Source organism: Schistocerca nitens, chromosome 5 (assembly GCF_023898315.1).
Source record: "Schistocerca nitens isolate TAMUIC-IGC-003100 chromosome 5, iqSchNite1.1, whole genome shotgun sequence".
NCBI lineage: Eukaryota > Metazoa > Arthropoda > Insecta > Orthoptera > Acrididae > Schistocerca > Schistocerca nitens.
This window is the reverse complement of record NC_064618.1, coordinates 655113442-655138515: the sequence shown is the minus strand read 5'-3', so window position 1 is coordinate 655138515 and position 25074 is coordinate 655113442. Positions and strand designations below refer to the sequence as shown.

The 25074-nt window shown below is 37.5% G+C and overlaps 1 protein-coding gene and 1 pseudogene across 1 annotated transcript in view; both read left to right on the top strand.

Moving 5' to 3' along the window:
- Positions 1 to 25074, top strand: part of LOC126260640 (uncharacterized) — a 564809-nt gene that overhangs the window by 14729 nt on the left and 525006 nt on the right. Inside the window, exon 3 of the mRNA XM_049957978.1 lies at positions 18250 to 18435. Within this exon, the coding sequence (XP_049813935.1) occupies positions 18250 to 18435 (186 nt within the window). The remainder of the gene's footprint in view (positions 1 to 18249; positions 18436 to 25074) is intronic.
- LOC126261030 (5S ribosomal RNA) lies at positions 21472 to 21590 on the top strand (annotated as a pseudogene).

Below are 25074 nucleotides of genomic sequence, written 5' to 3'. Positions count from 1 at the left end.
ATATCTATATATTTGAAAGTATCTGTTTCATTAAAAACCATCAAGTTTCAGCTTTGAGTAGTGAGACCTACAATTATCAAACAAGAAACAGGGATGACTATTATAGGGATGTGCACCGAAAATCAATATATCAGGACAGTTCTGTTTACAAACCAAAAATGGTTTACAGTGCTTTGCCAGATAATATCAAAAAAGTACCAAACATTAATTCATTTAAAAAAGAACTAAAAAATCTACTAATAAACAACAGCTTCTGCAGCATTAATGAATACCTGGAATTTTGCTCAAATCCATAGGTCTGCTTCATGATTCTCTAACCAAAAATTCATAATCAGCAAAGCATTTTTATGTAAAATAAAACTTCTTCTATCCATGTATGTATCTAATTATGCACCTAACTTCTGTGCTATTTAACTAAAGTACTGGTATATAATAGTTTTAGTAAAATCAACAAGGTGTTTTGCTAGCTTTTATTTTATCTGTATGTATGTATACAGGGTGTTACAAAAAGGTACAGCCAAACTTTCAGGAAACATTCCTCACGCAAAAATAAAGAAAAGATGTTATGTGGACATGTGTCCGGAAATGCTTAATTTCCATGTTGGAGCTCATTTTAGTTTTGTCAGTATGTACTGTACTTCCTTGATTCACCACCAGTTGGTCCAATTGAAGGAAGGTAATGTTGACTTCATCACAGGTCATTATCTGTAAACTATTCTTAAAATCATTTGTCCTGGAGTCATTAATTATTGTAACTGATTTCCATTGAGGAGTATTCATACTGTGAGGCATTATGTTATTTATCCTAACTGTGCATCATGATCAGCGAGGGCATTTGTTACTGTGTAAACAGTTATTTCCTTCCTTTGAGCTTTTTTAAGCTTCACCAACGAAAACATTATCAATTAAGAGTCCTACTGTCTTTATTGACTCGAGTTGGAAAGTTAATAACTAAGGGAAAATTGTAGGATTAATATAAGGTTTCCAGATCAAAAATGATTTGGAAACCTTATTCGAGATATCATGCAATTTTTTTTAAATTTCCGAAGAAGTTGGTGATACACTCATGTGAATTCTTTAGAAAATCTACATTTAAATCACCACAAACTATTTACACTAGAATGTTTTTCGTTCATTGTCATATCCAATTTATTTACTTTGTCAATGAAATTATGTTTCTTTTTCTAATTTTTTCTCCTCTTTCTGAAGATGTTTTAGTATTTACAAAATATTTTAATTTTCTTCTCCACTTCATTCAGTATACCTAGAACAGTGGAAGGGGTCAATTTTGAGCCCACTGTAATTTCTCTTCTGAATATAAGTAAATTATCCAACAATACAGTGGCAACAATGAGCAGTAACACAGAGCAGTTGCTGTGTTGCAACTTGGGCACATGCACATTCCAGTCCACCACAGCTTATGTTGTGTCACTCAGGCATTCTTTGTCTGTGAAACATGTTTTTGAACATGTATCATCAGCAGGGACTTTCTGATGAAGAAGTGTTACATCTCTTAGGGAATTCTGAAGCTGAATCGGAAATTGACTTCACTGATGAAAATGGTGATTATGTACCTGACACAAGTGAAGATGAAGGCAATGTGATCAAGGGGCGATTAGTGGAAGAGGATTCAGATGATGATATGTCAGTCATCACCACTTTCATATATACCGCAAGGATAGGATAAACGCCAATGGTGGAGGAGTATTTATAGCAGTAAAGAATTCAATAATATCCAGTGAAGTTATTAGCGAATGCGAATGTGAAATAATCTGGGTTAAGTTAAGTATCAAAGGTGGGTCAGATATGATAGTCAGATGCTTCTATAGACCACCTGCATCAGCAACCGTAGTAGTTGAGCGCCTCAGAGAGAACCTGCAGAACGTCGTGAAGAAGTTTCGTGATCATACTATTGTAATAGGGGGAGACTTCAATCTACCAGGTATAGAATGGGATAGTCACACAATCAGAACTGGAGCCAGGGACAGAGACTCTTGTGACATTATCCTGACTGCCTTGTCCGAGAATTACTTCGAGCAGATAGTTAGAGAACCAACTCGTGAAGCTAACGTTTTAGACCTCATAGCAACAAATAGACCGGAACTTTTCGACTCCGTGAATGTAGAAGAGGGTATCAGTGATCATAAGTCAGTGGTTGCATCAATGACTACAAGTGTAATAAGAAATGCCAAGAAAGGAAGGAAAATATATTTGCTTAACAAGAGTGATAGGGCACAAATCGCAGAATATCTGAGTGACCACCATCAAACGTTCATTTCTGAGGAAGAGGATGTGGAACAAAAATGGAAAAAATTCAGAAACATCGTCCAGTACGCCTTAGATAAGTTCGTACCGACTAAGGTCCAAAGCGAGGGGAAAGATCCACCGTGGTATAACAATCATGTACGAAAGGTACTATGGAAACAAAGAAAGCTTCATCATAGGTTTAAGAGTAGTCGAATCATAGCTGATAAGGAAAAGCTGAACGAAGCGAAAAAGAGCGTAAAGAGAGCAATGAGAGAAGCATTCAACGAATTCGAACATAAAACATTGGCAAACAATCTAAACAAGAACCCTAAAAAGTTTTGGTCATATGTAAAATCGGTAAGCGGATCTAAATCCCCTATTCAGTCACTCGTTGACCACGATGGCACCGAAACAGAGGACGACCGAAGAAAGGCAGAAATACTGAATTCAGTGTTCCGAAACTGTTTCACTGCGGAAAATCGTAACACGGTCCCTGACTTCAGCCGTCGCACGGACGCCAAAATGGAAAATATTGAAATAAACGATATTGGAATTGAAAAACAACTGCTATCACTTAGTAGTGGAAAAGCATCCGGACCAGACGAGATACCCGTAAGTTTCTACAGTGATTATGCTAAAGAACTTGCCCCCTTTCTATCAGCAATTTATCGTAGATCTCTGGAAGAACGTAAAGTACCTAGCGACTGGAAGAAAGCGCAGGTCGTTCCCATTTTCAAGAAGGGTCATAAATCAGATGCGAATAATTATAGGCCTATTTCGCTTACGTCAATCTGTTGTAGAATAATGGAACATGTTTTATGTTCTCGTATTATGACGTTCTTAGATAATACAAATCTCCTTCATCATAACCAACATGGATTCCGCAAACAGAGATCATGTGAAACTCAGCTCGCCCTATTTGTCCAAGAAATTCACAGTGCCGTAGACACTGGCGAGCAGATTGATGCCGTATTCCTGGACTTCAGGAAGGCATTTGATACGGTTCCGCACTTACGTTTAGTGAAAAAAATACGAGCTTACGGAATATCGGACCAGGTTTGTGATTGGATTCAGGATTTCCTAGAAGAAAGAACACAACATGTCATTCTTAACGGTTCAAAATCTGCAGATGTAGAGGTAATTTCGGGAGTACCGCAAGGAAGCGTGATAGGACCTTTATTGTTTACAATATACATAAATGACTTAGTTGACAACATCGGTAGCTCCGTGAGGCTATTTGCAGATGACACGGTTGTCTACAAGAAAGTAGCAACATCAGAAGACTCGTACGTACTCCAGGAAGACCTGCAGAGGATTAATGAATGGTGCGACAGCTGGCAGCTTTCCCTAAACGTAGATAAATGTAATATAATGCGCATACATAGGGGCAGAAATCCATTCCAGTACGATTATGCCATAGGTGGTAAATCATTGGAAGCGGTAACGACCGTAAAATACTTAGGAGTTACTATCCGGAGCGATCTGAAGTGGAATGATCACATAAAACAAATAGTGGGAAAAGCAGGCGCCAGGTTGAGATTCATAGGAAGAATTCTAAGAAAATGTGACTCATCGACGAAAGAAGTAGCTTACAAAACGCTTGTTCGTCCGATTCTTGAGTATTGCTCATCAGTATGGGACCCTTACCAGGTTGGATTAATAGAAGAGATAGACATGATCCAGCGAAAAGCAGCGCGATTCGTCATGGGGACATTTAGTCAGCGCGAGAGCGTTACGGAGATGCTGAACAAGCTCCAGTGGCGGACACTTCAAGAAAGGCGTTACGCAATACGGAGAGGTTTATTATCGAAATTACGAGAGAGCACATTCCGGGAAGAGATGGGCAACATATTACTACCGCCCACATATATCTCGTGTAATGATCACAACGAAAAGATCCGAGAAATTAGAGCAAATACGGAGACTTACAAGCAGTCGTTCTTCCCACGCACAATTCGTGAATGGAACAGGGAAGGGGGGATCAGATAGTGGTACAATAAGTACCCTCCGCCACACACCGTAAGGTGGCTCGCGGAGTATAGATGTAGATGTAGATGTAGATGTAGATGTAGCAGGTACAGTTGGAAGCATCTACAAAGATTATTGCAGGGGATTGAACCGTGTGGGAGATTGTAAATTATTCATCTTCTGGAAGACGGTCAGCTGTGAATGTTCTGAAGGAGAGATGGGGTGCAACTGCTTATGCTTGCTAATGAGTAGACAGCTCTGCCATCAGTGCCTTAGCTCTTATTTTTGATGAAGGACTGCTACATCTCATGAAGAAATACACAATTGCTCGAAAGGTACTAAAAACAATGACTGGACTGTGTCACTTGAGGAACTGGAGAAACTGATAGTCACCATGTGCGTTTGGAGTGTATTCTGCACAAAAAAGGTCTGTCTGTGGGTGATCTCTGGTTGCACTCTTAGGGGCCTGCTTTTATCAGGGACATTATGCCAAGGGCAGATTTCAAGAGTTTCTCAGATTTCTCCGTTTTGATGACAGATCAACCTGAGCTGAATGCCTGGCAGCCAACAAATATGCTCTTGTATTTGAAATTTGGGGAAAGTTCATTGAAAACAGTATTTGCACTTACTGCCCTGCAGAAAATATAACCATTGATGAGCAACGGCCACCAAGCAACAAGATGCAGGTTTACTCAATTCATGTCCAACAAACTAGACAAATATGGTCTCAAATTCTGGTTGGCTGTTGCTGTAATGATGAAGTATGTATGCAATGCTTTCCCATACCTCCGCAAAGAGGACATGCATATAGGGAAACAACCACTTGGAGAGTACGTCGTTCTGCATCTCATGGAGCCATTTGTAAATCAAGGAAGTAATGTGACCACAGACAGCTTCTTTATGTGTCTTCAACTTGCTAAAAAAACTCAAAGAAAATAAAACTTCAGTAATTGGTACAATGAATAAGATACGCTGTGAAATCCCCAATGAAGAAAGTACTGCACAATAGTGGCAACACAGACTGCACCTTGTCTGTATACCAAGGAAAGAAGAATAAAAATGTCATTGTTCTGAGTATGTGGCATTCTGAAGTAGCAATAAGCAAGGAAGGAAAGAAAAAAATCTAAAACTGTAACATTCTACAATGCAACAAAGTACGGGGTGGATGTGGTTGATCAAATGACCCATAAATATACTACGAAGGTTACGTGTAGGAGATGCCCAATGCATGTCTTCTAGGACATGCTGGACATGGCAATAAATGCACGGGTCATCTATAACATAGTAATGAACAAGAAAATGGAAAGGAAGAAGTTCATACTTCAACTGGCAAAGGAGCTCAAGGGAACAAAAAAGCAAGAACATTAGGCAAAGAAAGAGGATATAGGACTGAAATCATCTAGAAAGCAGTGGAAGTTCCAAATCAGCCTCTGCAAAGCCAACAAGACCAGCAAAAATTATGTAAAGTGCCACAAAGCTGTGTGCAGAAACTGTGCTGGTAAAACAGTAATCACATGTGCTAAATGTGTCTAGAGACTTCAAATGACTTGAGCGAAAAGTAATACAGAACAGTTTGTAAAAAACATGTGAGAATCAAATGGACTAAATGTGTCTAGAAGGTTGTACGAATAATTAATAAATTAAAATCTATAGTTAAGTAACTTGTTAGAAATAGTAACAATAAATGTGTATGATACATTATTGTTCAAATAAATTAGTAATTATTATTTATAATGGTAAATAATTGTTGTGATTATTAGCAATAAGGTATCGATTAACAAACAGTAGAAGAAGTAGTTGTTTAAGTCAGATATGAACATATCTTATGTGGGGTCAGAATGACCCCTTTCTGCCATTTTAGGAATGTCAGAAACTCTGCCGTTCTAGTGTTAATTGATTGCTGCTGTCTGACAGACAGCACACTGAGAAATCCACATTCCTCATAAACAGTTCAAAATTTCCCAGTGGGGATCTGCATACAGTTACAATTAAAAGTGAACTATTGTTCAGTATTAATTCACAAGCACACACTTCTGTGTGCTAGTCACTACAAAGTTTACTCGTGTCAATGTTTTTCAACTTGTGTTCTGTCATCATATATGTAACAATTCCTCCTTTTCCCACATTACTTCTGCATGAGTAAGTTTATATAGTGCAACCATTTATATGTAACTTATCTGACCCTGTGGTTATGTGGTGGTCAGACAGGCACAGGATGTCTTTCTTTTCAGGGAAAATACCCAAGTTTGTAGTATGATACGGATAATTTACTACCCACCAGCAGGAGATATCTTAAGCTTCATAAAACATCTAGAGACAGTTTTAATAGCTGTTTGTAGAGGCTGTAGTGTTGATTTTCTGTGAGACAGTAGTGACTGAGGACACTGAATTGTTGATATCCAACTTTTCATTATTTGCCACAGTGAAGTACCCACTAAGGATTCCAGGACTTAGTGGAAGAGCAGTGGACATTTTGATTATAGACCCAACCCCTTGAGTGATTTAAATGTAAATGTGGTAGTCATTGATTGTGAAATGTAAACAACAAAATACACTGGTTTGTTAGGTTGACATCAAAGAAGAGAAATACTGTACTACAAATTCATAAATAATGACTTAGTCATGGTGTTTGGAGATAAATTATGGAACGATATCTTAATATGTAGACAGTGTAGTTGAATAATTAAGCCACCTTTTACACAAATTTGTAGAGTCTTCTTTTCTGATAGAACAAACCAGGATGAATTTGAGCAAAACCAAGAACAGGGAATGGATCTCTCTTGGGATTAAAGTATCTTGTGGTAGAAAGAGAATGTTCTATGTAACTCAGAGGACAAATTATAGTCAAGAGTTGAAACTACTTTAACGCCAGTATTATAAATTCCTTGTCTGTTTTTTTTTTCTTTTTTGAAAAAAAGTGAAACACAGTCACTACAAACAAAAATAAAGCATAAAGTGATGTGGAAAGTTGTTAAACAAGAATTGAACAAAAGTATTAATATGAATAATATTGAGTTCACATTATGTAACTGACAAATAAGATGACACCTTGAAATTCAATCCACTGATAATTATTGTGGACATTACTTCTAAATTAATTTATTAACACATGCAATACAGCAACTTTAGGAAAGCTTGTCTAATGTGACCATTAGTGTTAACTGGAATATGCATCCCAAAAATATTGATTAATAAGGTACTCTGCTTATAAGATCAAAGAATTTCCAATTCGTAAATTTCCTATAAAATTAATTGTCATTACAGTGTAAAACTCTATGCTACACATTAGTTAGATAGGGACACATAGTCTACTAGAAAATTATTTTTACTTTTTTTAATTTCACAACTCAACCTAAATTCACTCTTGTTAAGTGTTGCTATATTAGTATAATTAAATAAAGCATTATATCCGGTATAAATGGACACCTTTCCCATATGAAGTGAAAAAAATCTTTGGAAAACATGTTATGCTGGTGAAATCATTGACTGTTGATACATTTGTTTCAAATGGTTTATTTTCTGGCATAGTCACATACAATTTCAAGTAGAAAATATTGGTTTTGTCTATCACTGGCGATTTTCAAACCATAAGAAGGAAACCATAGTTCACTCAAAAGCATTTTGGGGAAACCACTTTCTCAATGTGATTTTTGCAAAGTGCAGGGGAGTGAACTCTGCTGCCTTCTCACGATCTTAAAAAAGTCAGTGTCAGGCGAAACTAGTAATTTCTTCTTGAAAATATATCTGTCATGGAGAATAAACCATTTCTATTTATTTATTTTTATTTGTTTATTGATTCATCTATAGACAGATTGCTTTGAATGGATGTTGTCATTACACACACACACACATACACACACACACACACACACACACACACACACACACACACACACACACATGTCTATATATATATAAGTACATCATTTATAATGGAGGTACATAAGATAATGGAACAAACAGGGTATATATAAGAAATTTATAATACAAAAATACATATAGACAATTTATCACTGCATTACATAAGGCAGACCAGCCTGGGTCCAACAAGCAAAATGAATCATAAGACTCCTCCAATAATACACCTTGGCTTTATATGGTATGGAATAGTTGCACGAAGTCTTTAATGAAATAAAAACTATTTTTCTCATAAATATTCCTTAGGATATGTTTTAAATTTATAGAGTTCCTTTATGTTTTTGATCTCTTTTGGCAGTTAATTATATACCTTGATTCCTTGGTAAAACATACATTACTGGCCATTAAAATTGCTACACCAAGAAGAAATGCAGTTGATAAACGGATATTCATTGGACAAATATATTATACTAGAACTGACATGTGATTACATTTTCACGCAATTTGGGTGCATAGATCCTGAGAAATCAGTACCCAGAACAACCACCTCTGGCCGTAATAATGGCCTTGATATTTCTGAGCACTGAGTCAAACAAAGCTTGGATGGCGCGTACAGGTACAGCTGCCCATGCAGCTTCAACACGATACCACAGTTCATCAAGAGTAGTGACTGGCGTATTGTGATGAGCCAGCTGCTCAGCCACCATTGACCAGATGTTTGCAATTGGAGAGAGATCTGGAGAATGTGCTGGCCAGGGCAGCAGTCGAACATTTTCTGTATCCAGAAACGCCCGTACAGTACCTGCAATAAGCGGTCGTGCATTATCCTGCTGAGATGTAGGGTTTCGCAGGGATTGAATGAAGGGTAGAGCCACGGGTCGTAACACATCTGAAATGTAATGTCCACTGTTCAAAGTGCTGTCAATATGAACAAGAGGTGACCGAGACGTGTAACGAATGGCACCCCATACCATCACTCCCGGTGATACGCCAGTATGGCGATGACGAATACATGCTTCCAATGTGTGTTCACCGTGATGTCACTATAGATGGATGCGACCATCATGATGCTGTAAACAGAACCTGGATTCATCCAAAAAAATGACATTTTGCCATTCGTGCACCCAGGTTCGTCATTGAGTACACCATCGCACTCCTGTCTGTGATGGAGCGTCAAGGGTAACCGCAGCCATTGTCTCCAAGCTGATAGTGCATGCTGCTGTAAACGTCATCGAACTGTTCATGCAGGTGGTTGTTGTCTTGCAAACATCCCCATCTGTTGATTCAGGGATCGAGATGTGGCTGCACGTCCATTACAGCCATGCGGATAAGATGCCTGTCATCTCAACTGCTAGTGATACGAGTCCACTGGGATCCAGCACGGTGTTCCGTATTACCTTCCTGAACCCACCGATTCCATATTCTGCTAACAGTCATTGGATCTCAACCAACGTGAGCAGCAATGTCGCAATACGATAAACTGCAATTGCAATAGGCTACAATCCGACCTTTATCAAAGTCAGAAACGTGATGGTACGCATTTCTCCTCCTTATACAAGGCAACACAGCAATGTTTCACCAGGCAACGTCAGTCAACTGCTGTTTGTGTATGAGAAATCGGTTGGAAACTTTCCTCATGTCAGCACCTTGTAGGTGTCACCACCGGCGCCAACCTTGTGTGAATGCTCTGAAAAGCTAATCATTTGCATATCATAGCATCTTCTTCCTGTCGGTTAAATTTCGTGTCTGTAGCACGTCATCTTCGTGGTGTAGCAAATTTAATGGCCAATAGTGTAGTTGTTGGGTCTTTTCACTATTCATTCTATCCAGACACAAATAATCACTATATCTGGTTTTATGATCATGTATGGAGCTTTTTGCTGCATATTTCTCTATTTTTTTCCTTAAAAACTGATTTGGATTACATACTCATTGGAACTGTCAGAATATTCCCTTTTTTGAATAGCTCAATGCAGTGGGCACTTTTGCGATTTTCAAAAATCTCTCTAATAGAAATCAGCTACGATGCTCTCTGAAAATAGCCTCACAATTTTGAAATGTACAAATAATGCTCTAAGAAAGTATTAATTAGAGCTCAAGTCTGTTAGCAGTTCATATAGTTCTTGTAGTCATCTGTTGATGATACTGTAAAGAAAGTCTGTACTCAAGATGAGGAAGATTAAATTCCAATTCCAGACCCTGTTGTCTCCATTTTAGTGTTTCTACTAATATCTGTAAGTATGAGGGGGTGCCGAAAATTGAAACCTCCAAATTATGTGAAAACTTGTAAAGTTTTTTAAACAAAACAAACATAACCAACATTATACATTTTTATTCTTCATGCCTACATATTTATTTCTCAATCTAGTCATCATGGTGATGAACACAGTTGTCCCAATGAGTAACAGTTTGTTGACATCATCTCTGTAGAATGTTTGACTTTGTTGACAAATCTACAGTCTCCCTTCTCATTATATACCACACTTACCTGAGAGCTGTGTCGGTGTTATCCAATGATTTTCTGTGCTGAGTTCATCAACCAAATTCCGATGAGTCTTGTTGTTTGCTATATGCAGTCATCCACTCAAATCTCTGTCACATACATTAAGGTTACTACCACTGTTTCGTTCATTACAAGCACTGCCAACCCAGAATCCCACAATACTGATGTCAATACAATCATCAACATACATTGCTTTCAATCATTTATGGGTTTCAATTGGTGGCATGTTTTCTGCTGTTAGAGACTCGACTACAGTATGCTGTTTCTCAAGCACAGAGATAGTGATGTTACACAATATAATTCTGAGCCCTCTAATAGCAGAGGGCTGCAGCTTGTGCCAGTGAAGCAAGGAAGTCAACCATATTGATAACAGAATAAAAAATTCTGAGCCACTGGCTGTAAAACTCTAATGAATGATTTAACAAATACAGTTGGAGGTTTCTTCAGAAAGATAGATAACTGAAGACAAAAAATCTGAGAGAAAATTGATGTGAGCTTCCTAGCATTTGCAATACGTCTAGAAAATCTTACAGAAACAATCACATAAATAATTTTTAAGGGGAAATAGCAAACATAAACTGATCCCAGAATTTCAGGTGAAAAAAACATAAATTAATGAGAAACATAAAAAAATGCACAAAAATATATAGAAACCTAATATATAATGTAATCAGAAAACCTTGGTGTCCTGTATTGGAAATAAAGCATTTTAGTAGAAGGACTGGAAATCAGGGTTTAGGATCGTCAGTCACCATTTATTACAAATAAATGATTTATTCATAAAAGTTTTCAGAAACAAGCAATAAACTTTACATGAAAAAAATGGAGGCTTTTTTAAATTCAAAGGAACTTATGATTTTAAAACACTAATTCAACAATATAAAGCTTTCTGACAGAAAAAGGCAATAATTTAATTTAAAGGAACATAAAAATTTGTTTGTCTGACCCTAACAATAACCCCTTAGAGGGCAAGAGATCAGTAAGAAACACTTCACTTCAAATGACAATTTTAGCAGTTAACAAATGGTCGAACAAAGAATGATAAATCTCAGAATTTATTAACAATGGATAATAAGTGCAAAGGGGTGTGATCATGCTAAGAATAATTAGCCTGAAGAAGGAACAAGATTATGCCAATAAAGGGCAAGAATTTGATCCAGGAAAATGAGGGATCACAAACCCTGCTTATTGGAATAACTTTGTAGAATATGTGATAATCACCACTTGCAGGGACAAGAGACCCCGATACTCTCAGTGAATACCACAGGCGAAACTCTTCATTCCCACCAACATTTTTAGGAAAGCATTGACATATGAACCGCCTTTTCTTTTAGAAATACAAAAATACAACACCAGTAAAAACATACCAGTCTTAATGCGCAACCCAAAGGTATGGTAATATACAAAACTAAAAACCTATACTTTAACACAGAATTTAGTGACCGCTTGGAGAGCACAAGTTGTTAAAACAAACACTCCAAAATTGTATCAAAGACACTGATGGGTAGTACAAAACAAAAATAACATATCTTGCATATGAATTCTGTGCATAGAGTGGGCTACAATAACACTGTTGCACGCAATGGCAGACACAGTTAATGCCTCACTAACCCTACTGCCTGACAACTGGCGGGTGGACAAACAGAACTACTGTGAGACTACAAGCATGCAAAACAAGGCTCACAAGCCTCAACCAGGCTCGTATGCACACATGTGCATAGCAGTACAAGGCCCACAAGCAATCAAGTGTAACAGACACCTGGAGAATGGAGCATACATGAGTAAATATTAAATTACCAAGATGCCAACTGGATGCACACAAAATCAAATCAGCACAACCAAGCCCAGAACACGCCAATGAAACCCTAAGTGTAATGACACAGTTTCAATTGAGCATAATAAATACAATTTACAATCACATGAGGAGCTACAGCCAAATCAAGAGAACAACCCAAGGAAATTTAAATGTTAAAACATTTGGGCCAAAACAACATTTAAATGTGCAATAAAACTAGTTCACAAAGTATTCAGTTGTAAATCTGCTTTGCACTCATTGCTTATCCAGTGCAGAGGCGACATCCAAAACTCCCCACCACTCCTCACCATCTGGTGAGAAAATAAGGCTGTCAAATATAATCTCTGCTCAGCAATCCAGTCTGTTTGGAACACACTAAATGACAGTAACAAAAGAGGGAAAACAACAGCTACCCACAATGATCAAAGATTTTCAAGGTAATAATGCCAGTGAAGTACAAGAAGGGTTATGCCACATGTTGTCTAGTTTTAGCAATAGTCTTGTACACTCCTAAATGGCCACCCAGCACAGAATTGTGGAGATAATGGAAGACAGTTGGTAAAGACTCCTTGGGTAGGCAGGTAGGCAGATCTTAAAAATTCTTGCCCTTCCATTCCATTCCTTACGGCAAATCAGACCTTTATTTAAAACATATTCATAACATGCTACCCCCCCCCCCCTCCCGTAACCCACACTTAGTAGAATGAATTGAAGTCTCTTGATCCTGTTTGTGCTTCAGAGCCAAACAGAGCTCTAGTGCATCACTTAGGACACACACAAGATATAGGTGGAGCTTAACGACCACTTCCAACATGACTGTCCCTCTCAAACACATGGCTGAGGAAGTCAGCAATTTGATTTTCTGTGCCTCTAATATGTTTGACAGTAATTTGGAAAGCCAAGATGTGGACTGCCTGATGAGCAATCCTCCTCATCTCCCTTTGGCATGGTTATCAGTCTCGAGTTGGAATTCCATAAGCTCAAGATAAAATTTAAACTTCTGTAAGGCAAAGAGAACCACAAGAGTTTCCCACTCATAAAACAAATGTATAACCTCAGCAGGAGATAATCTCTTCACAGCATTGGCCCTTGGATTCCTATAAACAATGGCATTTGAGGCAACATTCTATATAATAAACAGCAATTCAAAATAAGGTATCGCTAAAACTGGTGGATTACTAGGAGCTTCTTTGATGGCTTCAAACAAGGTTTGTCAACTTTTGCTCATCTCAAAAACCTCTCCCTTCCTACACACGCAATGAAGGGGGCCTGCCATTTGTGCCAAATTAGGCACAAATTTGTGAAAAAATTGGCCATGCCAGTAAACCTGGCTACCCCTTCTTGTTCTTAGATGGAGGGAATTTATGCAAATCATGCATATGTTCCTGATCAATTCTGGTGCCTTCGGCTGACACCAAATGCCCAATAAAGAGATCTGCCAACAGCCTATGTTAATCTTAGAGGGCTTAAGAGTGATCCCAGCCTCCCTAAACTGAAGCAAGACTTGTCCAAGATGTTCAGCAAAGGTAGTTCTATAAATAATGACATCATTCAGAGAGGTATAAATGGATTTGAATTTAAGACCACAGTAGCTGAGATAACACAGCAGCTCCAGTTCAGAGGCTGAAGGAAACCACATTAAATTCATATAGGTTTGTCTGTGAACTGTTTAGAATCTACAGTTAAGAGAATCTGATAGTATGTTTAATTCAACACACTAAAGAAACATGCTCCAGAAACCACATTAAACTACTGTAGAGATCCAGCAAGGGAACAGACTCCAAAATAACCTTCTCATTCATAGATAACCTCCCCTCCCCTCCCCCCCCCCCCCCCCCCCCCTTGCTTGTTAGGGATGAGAAAAACTGGAAAGGCATAGGAGGGTGACAGTCTATACAGGGTTTACCTCACAGGAACATCATTGCCCAAACAAATCTTGTACTTACTTCTGTTGGTGATGCCCAGTTTTTATTTGTCAGAACATCAGGAAAATGTGCAAGGAGTTGCAATAGGTTTTCAGCCTTGCTTCAGCAAGATTACTGACATAAAAATCGGAACCTTGGGGTTGGAGCGCATTGACTCGGGCAACCCCTTGGCAAGAAAACAATGCTATCCAGAGACAATGAAAAAATTTGAAGTAAAAAATCTTACCAGCATAATCTAATACAAGCCCTGTGCAGTGTTTGAAATTGCAACCTAAATATAGGTTAAGTCCCCTTGTGTTACTAAACAGATATCCTGATTCATGGTTCATGTGAACTGTTGCAAGTTGCCTATCTAACATCTTGTTCAGTGCCAAACAAAATTTGTTTTTCAATATTTTGTGTAACAATTGACAGAATTTAAAAATTTGAAATGCTATTGTAATTTACTCATTAAGAGTTATGATGGTATTAATAAGACAGTTGTCACAGTTGGACACTGTGTATATGTATCTTACCATGCAAAATACCCAGATTGTATTCTTTCAGTATTTGAGAATGAGAGCACTTAAGAAGTCCAATAAGTTTTACAGTAAACTTCCAGTTCATGTTAAATCATTCATTGAGGAACTGACTAAATTCAAAAAAATAGCCAAACTTTATATTTCGGATTGCTCTTCCTATTCCTTACAGAAATCTTTTTGACAATGTGAACAGTGTTTTCTTGTAAGCATTACAAAGGGAACTTAAACTGTATAGCACAAGTATATCACTTATTGAAAGAAAACTTTATTTTTTAATTAGAATTTAATCCTTACAAACTGTTCATATCACTATTATTACTGCTGTCACCTTAACCCTTACACCTCACTTTTGATGTATCCATTAACATTTAATTAAGGTTGTAAGCCTCATTACCATTTATGTATAGTAACCACTGTAATAATAAGACACATTCTACAGTCTAGCAAAACACTTGCATTAAGGATCCACGGAACATGAAAATAAATAAAATAAAAATTTCTGTTCATGCAGTCAAGTTGCCACATCAGGCATGAAAATTTAATTTGTTACTTCTTTACAACTAACTCTGTTCACATGACATTTTGCAGACATTGTCCATGTATACCATTAAATGTCCCTGCAAAGTTATATAAGTGTACGACACACAGTTTAGGTGATATGTCACTATAAAGAATTGAGACGTGTGAAAAACTAGCTTTTGCTTAAAAAAGAGTACAAATTACCCAGACTATACTCGTTTAGTGTTTGACAATTAGAGCACTTAGTGACTTCCAATGAACTTTGAACATGATATCAAAACTTTTCTAAACTTTTTCTTGTTTATATGCTTATGTTTAACACACTAACTCATTTGTAAAGTGATCAGAAGTTTGAAGCTGCTCTGTACATGTGAGTTCAATTCCTTAAATAATCAGTAGTTTACTACTAATTAATAAAATGTAAAGACCTTATGATCCAACTAAAAACGTTTGCCTCAAGGATTGCAGTTCTAGAAATAACAAAACTAAAACATTATACTACAATTGTAAGGTCAGAATGTTTATATGCGTGTGAAGCTTTAATATAGAACTGCAAGCTAGCTAGACTAGAGATGCTATAACGACAAATTGTTGAACACAATCAAAAGAGTGGTAAAATGAGAAGCAATGACATGATTCACTGAAATATGCATAAATCATTAGACATCAATGCAAAGTAATGTTACCCTTTTTGAACACTTCCACCAAATCTATGAGGTCAGGCTAACAAAACCAATATTTCTGAATTTCTGGAAAAAGACAAAGATAGCATGGATCACAGGACTACGGAAAAAATTAAAAAACAAACAAAATACTCAGAGGCAACATACCAAAACTTGTTTAGAACTAGGGTTTCCAATTTGGGTCTTTAAGGTAGGTGAAAAAATCAAGGATGAGAGAGAAAGAGAGAGAGGACAACTATTGGCAACAAAGGAAACAGTGAGGTACATAGAGGAACTGAGGTTCTGCATGTTCCTAGCAGGTTAATACAGTGATGAGAATAATCTCAAGGACTCTGGAAGAAGATTTTACTGTACCCTCTGTGTTTTGTTATGCATCAATAGCTTGAAAGATGAAAGCATTTTTTAGAACCATATGGAGATTCTGTTTGTAATGGTCGCCTAGCTTACGGAGCTTGTTAGCACTTGATGTTAGGTTGGCGCCATTAAAATGCATTGTAGTAATCGCAGCTGCTTGTTGGATCGCTGCTGTGTCTTGATGCTGATGCTGGCTCTAAATCTGGTTTTCTAGGTTTAAAAAGATGAGGTCCTGTGTTTTTGATGATAAATAATGAGCGAAACTAACAAATATTTAAACTTCAATTATTTATTACTCTGGTGGCCATCTTCATTCCACTGTCCACCAAAGACAATGACACAACACAAAGTAGTACTTCTTTTACATGTCCTTTGCATTGTTTATCCACCTCAAACAATAACACACAAACACACTTTACCAAAGTGACATTCCGACTGTGCTCCCGACCCTTCTTGCTGCTTGTATTTATAACCTTGTCAAAGAACTACTAAAAAGATATATAGTTTATAAGGCACATGTACATCTGTTATCATAATTTGTGCAGAAAAGTTATTAATTTACATCGAGTGACATAATTTAACATGTTATTAAAATGACAGACAGATTTGTTGACTTGACAGAATAATTCTTTGGTACAAAAAGGCCGTTTTTTAGAAGTTTGTCAATTGACTTCTCTAATTTGCATAAATAAGTAAATAACATGAATTATTAAGTATTACATTGGTTTTTGTCTAAAATAGGAGTGTTTACGTGAATACTGAGTGAAAATGGTCCTAGTGAACAAATGGGTTTCACTGGGTGATTTTTATTTAAGGAGATCCAAAATACTTCAGTTGGTCACTATTTTTCGTACTTCATATTAATTATTTAAGATAAACTTAGTGTTTTTACATGATGACATTTGCTGTATCAGTGATCAAGTGATATTAACTTTTGTGTGGGTCAGTTATTCAGTATAATTTAATGGATTGACTGTTTATGGAAACATGTTATGCAATCATTGGTAACATACACAATAACTTTTCTATAATCATATATACTCGTTAAACTGGTTGAATTTGGAGGGTATCGCATACTTCGGTAAAGTAAAGCCTTTAATAGGTTCCGTTACATGTTACATTAAAGTTCTTATTTGTGATCATGCCATGTTACAATGTGAGGACGTGTTGAAAAGTAATGCCTCTGAATTTTTATCCTGCACTCAATATTGGTCATGTGTATAATCAGCTTTCCTGCTTGACTGACACAAATCCAATCCTCTGCCACTAGAGGGCTCCACATTGTGCTGTGTAACATGGCAGTGTGCAATGTACCTATGTTGGTGCATGAGAAACAGTGTGCTGTAATTGAGAAAACTGAAACATTAATTCATAGAGTTTGTCCACACATGGAGCATCCTCTCCTTCAGTGTGACATTGCCAGGCCATACATGAGCCCTGTGATAAATGCAACAATAAGACACATTGGGTTTACTGTTATTGTTCATCCTCCATACAGTCACAACTTGACCTGTCTGATTTTCCTCCGTTTCCAAAACTTGGAGAATACATTCAATAACTTCACTTTGATAGTAAGCAAGTGTTGCAAGCAGAGATGAGGTTGTGGCACCATCAATAAAATCAAACATTCTACAGTGACAGAATCAAACTGGTCTCTCATTTGGAGAAATGTGTTTATCACCAGGGTGACTACATTGAGAAACAGATACGTAGACACAAAGAATAAGGATGTAGATTGTTAACAAAGTCTGTTTTATTTAAAAAGCTTTAAGAGTTTCCACATTAAAAAATCAGAGGCATTACTTTTCAGCAAAACATTGTATATATAATCTGTTTCAGGTCTGGCACTTTTATTGAAATTTATTTTATTTTGCAGCTTGCTGTTAGTGGAGGTCCCACAGAAGATCATATCACTTATCCTACTATTATTGTTGGACTTCGTACAGAAGCTAATGTCAGTGATCCAATCATCAAGAACATATCAGCTTTTGCACTGCCTACAATTGATAGCAGATTACATGGAACTTTCAAGATAGCTCAAATCGTCAGTGCAGAAACTCGGGTAAAGAAAAAACTCAACTTCAAAATATGATTCTAACATTCGGAAGTGCTGGAGTTAATGTGCTGCAATTTCAGTCTGTCATTTTTATTGCTATTAATTATCAAGAACGTATCTGTTTAATCTCTTAAAATAAAATACTCTTGTTTGTTATTGAATGGTACTACTGATCTATCAGGTTATTATTATTGTGACCAACAATAGTAATACCCCTCTTATTCTTTACAGTTAACTGCATAAAAATATCAATTATTACTGAAGAAGTTCTATTAAGGTTATTTTAATGGATAATCTTGAGTCTGATTTGTGAAAATTTTGCTGCTGCTGTATTAATGAACTGCTGCAATTATACCTCTTGCACATGCTTGTCAATGATTTTCACTGAAGTGATGAGGTTCATTTGGAGGAGTTTTTTAATAGTGTCAGTAGCCTATATCTTTTATTTAGAGCTAGGCATCTTGCAAGAATCATTCTGTTAAAATGCCTCCTTTTTTCATATTGTTTTTATATAACACCATGGTTATCAGTTTTCTTCTCTAAAGTGTGTATTTTCCTTTGGTTTTATTCTATTTCTGAAGGTTTCCAACTTTCCATTGTTGTCACTCCTATTAAATATTTTAAATTCATTTTTATGAAAGTATGTATGTCACTATGATGTTTTGTTGGAAATTGCCACAGTGGGGCTATTTTGTGCAAAAACAGAAGTGAATTATTACAAAAAAGTAAAATTAATAGAACTATTTATTTAAATCATGTAGTATCGCTATTGGTTTCAAGCTGACAGAAGTGTTCCCATATGTCTGTGCATGTTTAAAATTAGATGTACCATGTGCTATGCAATTGATGTTTGTTTTTGCCACAACAAAAAAAAAAGTAAACATCACATGTACAACATATGTTACATGCAGTTTTAAATATGAATACCCATCTGGATATGAATACGTTGGTGCAGTATCATTAATGGCACTATTTGTTTTTAATAAAGGGTGTTACTAACAGCAGTTGGCTACTTAGTTAGTTTCATGTTCCATGAATAAGCTGCATGATAATTCATAATGGTATGAAATAAGTCATTGCATGTTCACATTACAAGTTATTGTTATTATTAATAATATTATATATATTTTTAAATACACAGATGTGAGTTAACTACTCCAACCCAGCACCTTTTACACTTTACAATAACAGAAATTCTTCCATGGAATATAAGGAGTTGGTTGATGTTTTTACTTTTTTGTAAGAATTAACCTGTATAAGTCAACATACTTGTCGAACACCCTTATCTGAATAATGAGCCAGCACATGGATTCTGTAAAGCTTTTGATTTATTTTTCTGCAACATAATCATAGTTTATGGGTTACAAAGGTTATGTAAATTCCCAGTGAGATCACTCACAACTCAAACTAAAGGGAGATACACAATCAACTTGTACAGCATTACAACAAGATGCTCGAGTTTTCTATGCTCTTGATCTGTATCACTTTCTTGAAGGCAATACTTGTAACGCCTCTATACTCTGAGAAGCCTTGCGTATCAGTGTAGTTGGGTGTTCACAATGCACATATGTATCAAATGGGAGTACGATGCACAGCAGGCCCATAATGATTATTTATTTAAATTTATTTAGCTTTGGAAGCACAACTTGTGCATGCTTGCCCAGGACTGTGGTCTCAGGTCTGTTTTTCCAAAATCCAGTATTATGTTAATTGACTGCTTATAAAACCTACGTATGGTATATGCCTTTCACTGCATTCAAAAGATAGTCTCAGGGGTTAACCCATTTTGAAGTGTTTTTTTTTCCATCTGTGTGATAGGAAATACATACAAAACTTGAGAAACCACCTGTTGTCTGTGCTCTGAAACATAAATTTCTCTCCAACATGCCATTTAGCTTTCTCAGTGGTCCTGAAATAGTGACACTCATTCAGATAATACCTAATCAGTGGAGCCTTATCTGCTCATGCGTGACAGTGCATGGACCACGATGTTACAAAAAGCCATGAAAAAAAATGTGATTTTTCTGGGAGTCATATGTGGGTTCATTTAATTACAGAGATAAAAGGTCAAATGTTTTAGCCCTTGGCCTAGTGTCCATTTGTATACATATCAGAAGAAAGGGCATAATGTAGCTCTCCTATAGCACAGGGTCAAAATTTAAACATTAGACACTTCCTCCAGACCAAGCAAATTGAGGACGTTGGTTGTTTCTCTGCATTATAATAATCAGTAGTTCTGCATCCACGCTGACTGGATCACAATGGTAAAAGTCAACCATCAGGCAAGAAATGATATTACTGCTCATATGACACCTTTTGGAATTTATCCATCATCAGATATCCAGGGGCAATTGCTGCACATGGATATGGTTTTTCTTCTTATATGTGAAACAAAGATTTGCATAACTTTGTCACATTTATATTCTTTTGCATTAGGTGTAGTTTAGGACAGGCCTTAGGAAGCTTATAAAAGCACCATTTGTTCATGGGCAGTTCCTGAGAAATCCCAAAAAACCATGATTTTTGGGTACCAAATGTACTGACTGTGGGGATAGCTACGTCTATTATTTCTGTTCATGGCATATTGTAGAAATTTTCACCGTCTATTCTTATGATGATATTCTCAGGAACTTAGAAACGTTTTTTTATATTATTATCAAGATCAGGAAGTTCAAAGTTACCATCTTTATGCACATAAAATATGCATGTAATATTTGGCCTGAGGAATAAATGTAATTTTAACCAATGTAACACTTGGCAAGAGATGTGGGGTCATTCTGAGGTCATTGAAAGGATTCTGAGTACAGAAAACTATGTTTCTAGTTGGCTTTTTTCTACAATGAGTGGTGCCATGTGGCAGTGTAAGCACCTTACAAACATTTATTTTGTCATATTACATTCTTTGTACTTGCAAATCAAACACCCCGTTTTTTGGTATACTGTAGGTTTAGCCTAAAAATGTTGTGCACTTTTATGTAAAGTAGTGTGCAGGGAACTTTCATTTGATGCGAGATGATTTTGTGTTAACCTTATATTATGCTTGCCAATGGCCTTGCTGCAGTTGTAACACCAGTTCCCATCAGATCACTGAAGGTAAGAGCTGTTGGGCTTGGCTAGCACTTGGATGGGTCACTGTCTGAGTCTGCCGAGTGCCGTTGGCAAGGGGGGAGCACTAAGCCTTTGTGAGACCAATTGAGGAGTTATTTGGCTGAGAAGTAGTGGTTCTGGTCACAAAAACTGACAATGTCCAGGAGAACGGTGTGCTGACCACATGCCTCTCCATATCCACATCCAATGACCTGTATCAGCTGAGGATGGCATGGCAGTCAGTCGGTACTGTTGGGCCTTCTGAGACCTGCTCAGACAGAGTTATTTTAGGCTTACTTATTTCTTGTTTATACATGTCAAAGTATGTAAATGTGTAGAAGTATATAAATAAACTGTCAAAACTCTACTGACCTATAGAATTCTTTTTATAAAAGCAGCATACCCTGCTGTGGCAGGAGAAAGAAAGGAAGCAGTTGAAAAATGCTCCTACTGGAGAACAAAAAGGTGAATATGCTCCTCTTTAAAGGACTGTGACAGAAAAAAGCGGAACCAGCCATCACAATCCTGAGTCTATCTATGTCACCAAAAATTTTGACATGTGAACATATTCACAATTTTTTGTGCTAAAGAGAGTAGCAGACAGACAGTAGCAGTAAAAGAGAGGGGAGACAGACAGGAAGAGAGATGAGACAGTGATGGTCAGAGAGAGAAAGTGGCCATGTCAGAGAAAGAGAGCTATATGTAGACAATTGAAGTGGGAGCCAAAGAGAGAGGAGACATTGGAAATGAAAAAGATGAGTGGAGACCATACTTAGGTTTGGTCGTGGGGGGGGGGGGGGGGGGTGCACCCATCCAGACCAATGAAATTTAAAATGAAAAAATTTGATCATGCTGCCCCATCCCATATACTCATGTGTTAAAATCGACTGCACTAGGAGTTGAAACCCCCACACCATTCCATCCCCGAGGGCATTTGTGGAGAGGAGACAATGGTTGTTGAAGAGAAGGACAGCAGACTGTAAGTGAGAAAGAAAGAGACAGTTAAAATGGGAGAGAGAAAGAATGGGGCAAAGACAATGGCAGTGAGGCAGAGTCATGGAGAAGGATACAGTGGTATGGATCAATGAGAGAAATGGTTGAAGACTTTTGACAGTGGAACAGATAGATAAGAGAAAGTGCCGACTGGAGAAAAAGCATGTGACACTGGGAGAGAGACGTATATAGACAGTGCAGTGAGAGGGAGATACTGAGTTTGAAGGTTTCACTAGAAAACTAAAACTAAAAAAAAGACTGTGTCCAAACAGTCCATGAAGGCCCAATGTTACTGACCAGCTGTCATGTTGTCCTCAGTCCACAGGTGTCACTGGATGCGGATACGGAGGGCATGTGGTCAGCACACCACACTCCCGGCTGTATGTCAGGTTATGAAATCGGAGCCGCTACTCTTCTCAGTCAAGTAGGTCCTCAGTTTACCTCACGATGGCTGAGTACACCCTGCTTGCCAACAGCATTAAGCAGACTGGGTGGTCACCTGTCCAAGCACTAGCCCAGTCCAACAGCATTTAACTTCGGTGATTTAATGGGAACCGATGTTACTACTGTGGCAAGGCCATTGGTGAAAGTTTCACTACAGAGAGAAACAAGGGGAAAAGGATTGAGAATGTTCTGTGTTAGGAGTACAAATTTGTTTGCCTACTAAATTTTTGGTGAGGAAGGCAGAATGAGGACTGATGCAGCTGATTTCGCACGTATGTTAGAGTCTTTTAAAGAGGAGCATATTTGCCTTTTGTGCTCTGACAGCTGCATTTTTCAACTGGTGGTTAATGTTTCAATACCATTATTGTTCATGATCCCCAGACATAATTTTACTACCAGATGGCTTCTGTTTTCCCAACCACAGTTACAATTAAAGGCTTCAATGTACTTCACACCTGGTGGTCATGGTAGGAGGAATTTCAGTAAGCAAGAAAATGGTTTTTGATGATCTCAATGATGCTCATACAGTCACTTAATCCATTTCACCTGATCAATTTGTTTGTGATTTTCCCTAACATTACGAATGAAAGCTTACTCCCTAAAGTGTTGTCAAGTTCAAAGTCCATACCAAAATCCGTATTTATTGCTTCCAAATCACAGTGTGCTATTTGAGAGTGACAACAAGAACAGTAGGGCTATGCAGTTATCTCTATTGTCCACTGAGAAAAACTGATGAAATGAGACCTTGTAGTTGGTTCTCCTGCTAAATCTCAGCACCCACTGGATTCCCAACTTACCTTCCTCATTCTCTCAACAAAAAACACACACACTCCCAAATCTATACAAACAGAAACCACATTTAGCTCCATTGGCTTCTAAGTGTTTTGTCCAAACAAATTTGAAAAATATAGACATTGCAATTACCAAAGGAGAACTTCAGATTACTTCAAAAAATCAAAAAGCTCTTTTAGACACTCTTAGACTTAGCCACAAGCTTTGGTGCACGCATTGTAGTGCAGTGGTTATAATTCTTGGCTGATGTGTTGTGGGTGTCAGTTCAAACCATACCTCCAACAGTTAATTGTTATTTAGTATTCACCTTTTTGTGGAAGGTTCTTGAAATATGTTTATATGTTCTAAAATATGTGGTATTTGTATAAATATCTGGACTATCCCCCCAGGAATAGTTCTTGTTCAGACAGCCAGTGATAAACATGCTTTCACTTCTAAGTGTTGTACTTCACTGATGACCCTACTTTTGGATTTGGACTTGATTGTGGCTATGACATGACATTGTTTGGTGGAGATGCCGAATGCTTCAGAATACCTACATCACAATGGCTCCAGTAAGGCAGTGTAAAAGATGTCGCCTGCATGGACAGGAATGGATTACAAGTGCTGCCTTTCGTTGTTGATGGATATAACTGCAGCAAATTAGCAAAGAAGCTCTGTGTGAAATTGTTCCCTAACAAATCACTCACCTGCATATCTTTTGTCACAGGCATTGAACTCCTTTCCTTACAGAAGGTGTTTCATTGCCTGGTAAGGAATTGATTTACAAAAGGGGCATTAAGGAAGTTGCAGATGATGAAAGTCAGGATAATCTAGAGAAGCATAGATTCAAAAACAGATATGAATGAGAGTTAGCTCTGTCACAAGTTTCCATAAATTATCATTCACATAATGTAGCCACTGGGCAAGCAATGGACATGCTGTAGGGCAAGTTGATAGCACGCAAGTTCTCACAGCAAAACAGTCTTCAGAATAAAGATCAGTCCCCAGAGAGAGCACAGATATAAAATAATGTGTATCACAATTACAGAAGAAACTAACCATTGGTCATGCTTATGGTAACAGTAACAGGGGTCAGCCAAAACAGCTTACCATGCTACATGCTGATCTGCAGCACCAGTATCTTGTGGTGCAGATGTAGCAATAGTACAGTCACAATCATTGTAACAATGTGCCTAGTAACTCTAAATATTATGGGTGGTTCATGGGTGACTAACCTAGGCTGTTTCCAAGGTAATGGGAAGCACTGGCCACTAAATGCAGATAACTGCCTTACACCAAGCCTTACAGTGTTGACACCTGTAGAAACTGCAATGGAATGGGCTGGAG